Genomic DNA, 4,256 nt, shown 5'->3' on the forward strand with positions numbered 1-4,256 from the left:
ATCCTTCTTTTAACACAGTTCAACAGGGTCCAAGGGAGCCTTATCCAGATTCTATTGCCCGTTTGCAGGATTCGGCTCAAAAGGCTATTTCCGATTCTCATGACAAGAAAGTGATCGTTCAGCTGCTTGCTCATGAAAATGCTAATACAAGAAGGTCAGGCAGCAATTAGACCTATTAAGGGAAAGGCAGATCTAAATGAGGGAAAAACTTTAAGTGAATACATTAAAGCCTGCGATGGCATTGGGGGGCACCTCACCCATCGCGGGGGGTGCCTCAGCCCACTGCGATGTGGATGGTAACAGTGAGGAGGAGAGAGGGGGTTGCTATTACTCCCCATTACGATGTGGATCGTAATAATGACTCCCCCCTGCAATGTGTATCCATTATTAGCAGTCTTTTTAGTTCAGGATATTAGGAACAATTTCATAGGTTGTGTGTACACAGCCTGCGATAGGAGAACGAACACCATCCTCTGCACCTCCGGATATTAGCAACCATATCACACAATGGGTGTACACTTTTTGGGAGATTTGGGATAATGTCGTCCTGTGTTTCCCTGAACAATCAGAGACACATCGCAGGGCGGCTGTACACCTGCTACTCTCTCGGCAGGAACATCATACTACTGGAAATTAGGAACAATATCACACTGGGTGTCAAGCCACTGTCATATTGGAACTAATATCATGCTCTCCCCCACAAGTTATGAGGAACAATATCACAGGGGGGTGTGTACCTTCTCCAGTAGGGGGAGTAGTATCATCATCTCTTCCTTTAGATGACAGGAACAATATCACAGGGTGGGTGTTCACCCCGTGTGTTTTTGGAAGCAATGTCATTCTCTCTTCTTCTAGGTTTTACAATTCATATCACAGGCGGCGTGCACACCCCTTGTTATATTGGATGGAATCTCAATCCTCTTTCAACTTGTATCTCATCCTCTTTCAACTTGTATCTTTAGAACAATGTCCCATGGGGGCTGTACATCTCTTCAATATTGGTAGTAATGCCATCTTCTCCTTTCCTGGACATCAGAAACAAGATCACAGGAGGGGTGTACACGCCTTGCAATATTGGTAGTAATATCACCTCTCCCCTGTGGTTATTAAGGACAAAATCCCAGGGTGGCTGTATGGTTCCTACTTTATTGGGAGTAATATCATCCTCTCACACTCTGGATATCAGGAACGATATCACAGAAGAGTTGTCTACCCCCCTTCGATATTGTCAGCCATGTCATCTTCTTCCCGCCTGGATATTAGGGACGATACCCCGGGGTTGGGGGTGGTGTACACCCACTGCGATATCGAAAGTAAAATCAGCCTCTACCCCGCTGCATATTAGGAACAATATATGGGGAGCAGGGTGGTTACACCCCCTGTGATATCGAGAGCAATATTCTTCTCTCTCCCCTGTACATTAGGAACTACATCACAGGGGTCTGTACACCTTCCGCGATAACGGGATTAATGTTGTCCTCTCCCCCACTGAATGTCAAAAACAATATCACAGAAGGGTGTACACCCTCCACCATGTGGCCAGTAATATCATCATCTCTACCTTTGGATACTAGGAACAACATCACAGAGGGTGTGTACACTCCCCTGCTATATTGGGCATAATGTTATCCTCTCTTCCTCTGGATATTAGGAACAATATCCCTGGTGGTGGGAGGTGGAGTACATTAAGAACAATATCACTGGGTGGGTGTACACCCCCTGCGATACTGGGTGTGGTATCATCCTCTCTTCCCTAGGATATTAAGAACAATATCACAGGAGGGGTGCACAGCCACAGCCTGCAGGACCCTGAGGAGCCCTCCTTCTGCTTGGAAGCTGAGGACGACTGGGAGGACCCGGAGGCCCTGAGCTCACTGCTGCTGTTCCTGAACGCCCCCAGGGACAAGGCCAGCTTCCGTGGCCTGTACGACGTGGCGCTGCCATGGCTGAGCAGCGTGTTCTGCAGCTTTAGCGATGAGGAGGAGCTGACTGGGCGCCTGGCACAGGCCCGAGGGGCGGCCAAGAACGCTGGCCTCCTCATGGCCCTGGCCAGGCTCTGCTTCCTCCTGGGGCAGCTGTGCAGCAGGAGGCTCAAGCTGTCCCAGGCCCGGGTGTACTTTGAGGAAGCACTGGGGGCCCTGGAGGGCAGCTTCAGGGACCTGTTCCTGGTGGTGGCTGTGTACGCCAACCTGGCCAGCATTTACCAGAAGCAGAAGAACTGGGAGAAGTGTACACAGGTGGTTCCCAAAGCCGTGGCCCTGCTCCTGGGGACGCCGGCCACATCTGCAGCACCGAAGCGGAGGGGGAGCTCCTGCAGCTGGCGCCGCGGTGGGCGGTGGGTGGCCAGAGCCAGCAGGCCTAGGCCCGGGCCTGCTTCCTGCTGGCCAGGCACCACGTGCACCTCAAGCAGCCCGAGGAGGCCCTGCCCTTCCTAGAGCGGCTGCTGCTTTTGCACAGGGACCCGGGAGCTCTAGATGCTGCGTGGCTCTCAGACTGCTGCCTACTCCTGGCTGACATCTACAGCTGCAAGTGCCTGCCCCACCTGGTGCTGAGCTGTGTCAAGGTGGCCTCATTGAGGACATAGGACTCGCTGGCCGGCTCGCTGGGGAGCGTGAACCTGGTGCTCCAGAACGCCCTCCAGCCCCACGGCCTCCCCACCCAGACTTCCCACTACCTCAGGCGAGCGCTGGCCTCCCTAACCCCGGGCACAGGCCAGGGGCTGCGCGGCCTTCTCCACGCCAGCCTGGCCCAGCTGTACAGCCACCATGGCTACCACGGCCCGGCCATCACCTTCATGATGCAGGCGGTGGAAGCCAGTGCTGTTGCCGGAGTCCGTGCCATCGTGGACCGCCTGGTGGCCCTGGCCTGGCTGCATGTGCTTCATGGGCAGAGCCCGGTGGCCCTGGACATCCTGCAGTCTGTCCAGGATGCAGTGGTGGCCAGTGAGGACCAGGAGGGTGTGATTGCCAACATGGTGGCTGTGGCTCTGAAGAGGATGGGCCGGACTAGGCAGGCAGCCGAGGGCTACTACCGCGCCCTACGGGTGACTCCGGACCTGGGCCAGCGGAGGAACCAGGCAGTGGCGCTGGCCAACTTCGGGGCCCTGTGCCTGCACGCAGGTGCCAGCAGGCTGGCCCAGCACTACCTCCTGGAGGCCGTGTGGCTGTTCTCGAGGCTGCCCTGCAGGGAGTGTGGCCGGGACTTCACCCACGTGCTCCTGCAGCTGGGCCACCTCTGCACCCGCCAGGGCCCGGCCCAGCAGGGCAAGGGCTACTATGAGTGGGCCCTTCTGGTCGCTGTGGAGATGGGCCACGTGGAGAGTGAGTGCCCCGGTTCCTCCTGTGCGCCTTCCGGGGCCACTTGGGTCAGGGCACACCTGGGGTTTGTGATTCAGAAACAAGTGGTGGTTTTTCCACCATCGAAAGTGCTGAGTCGTGGCCAACAGCAGATGTTGGCAAGAGCCCTAGAGACAGGCAGTTCCCATGCAGGGCCAGGCCCTCTGTGCCCTACTGGGGCAGCCAGCTCTTCCCGGTTTGCCCAGGGACCATCCTGCCTTGAGCACTGAAAGTCCTGCATGCTGGGAATCCCTAGACATAACCCTGGGATCAAGGCAGGCTCTGCTGAGCTGGGACTTGGGGCCCCTGCATGAGCCAGGCCCTGAAAGCCAGTTCTTGTGCCCATGTTATCTGCTTGGTATCTCGGCAGCCTGCGCACCTGTCATCCCACTTCACAGAGGACACAGGGGCGGGTGATTGCCCAAAGCCGCAGAGCAGTTCATGCAAAAGCAGCTCATTGTGCAGAGTGTGCCAGGCCCCACCCACAAATGGGGCTTGTGGGGTCCTCGGGTGGCAGGGGCTGAGCATGGGAATGTGAGCTTCAGGCCAGAGAAGCCACAAAAGGGTGAGTGGCATGATGGCGGGGCAGCACTTGGCCCAGGCTTAGGGAAGCCTCTTTAGTCTGGGACCAGAGGGTTGAGAGGATTTAGTCAAGTAATAGGTGGTGGGGGAGGGGCTGGTGGTATAGCCTGTGTGAAGGCCCAGGGGTGAGCGAGTGGGGGTGAGTGAGCGGGGATGAGTGGGGTGTGAGTGGCGGTGAGTGAGTGGGGGTGTGATGGGGGTGAGTGAGTGGGAGTGTGAGCAGGGATGAGTGGGATGTGAGTGGGGGTGTGAGTGGGGGTGAGTGAGCGGGAGTGTGAACAGGGATGAGTGAGTGGGGGTGAGTGAGCAGGGGTGTGATGGGGTGAGTGGGAGTGTGAG

The 4,256-nt window shown here is 56.6% G+C and overlaps 1 protein-coding gene across 1 annotated transcript in view; it reads left to right on the top strand.

Moving 5' to 3' along the window:
* Positions 1-235: 235 nt before the first annotated feature.
* LOC105545068 (SH3 domain and tetratricopeptide repeat-containing protein 1-like) overlaps positions 236-4,256 on the top strand; it is a 22,136-nt gene continuing 18,115 nt past the window's right edge. The window contains 3 exon segments of the mRNA XM_011987829.1: positions 236-296; positions 1,780-2,274; positions 2,277-3,320. Coding sequence (XP_011843219.1) covers positions 236-296; positions 1,780-2,274; positions 2,277-3,320 — 1,600 coding nt within the window.

The sequence above is a fragment of the Mandrillus leucophaeus genome, unplaced genomic scaffold, assembly GCF_000951045.1.
Source record: "Mandrillus leucophaeus isolate KB7577 unplaced genomic scaffold, Mleu.le_1.0 Scaffold317, whole genome shotgun sequence".
NCBI classification, from domain to species: Eukaryota; Metazoa; Chordata; class Mammalia; order Primates; family Cercopithecidae; genus Mandrillus; species Mandrillus leucophaeus.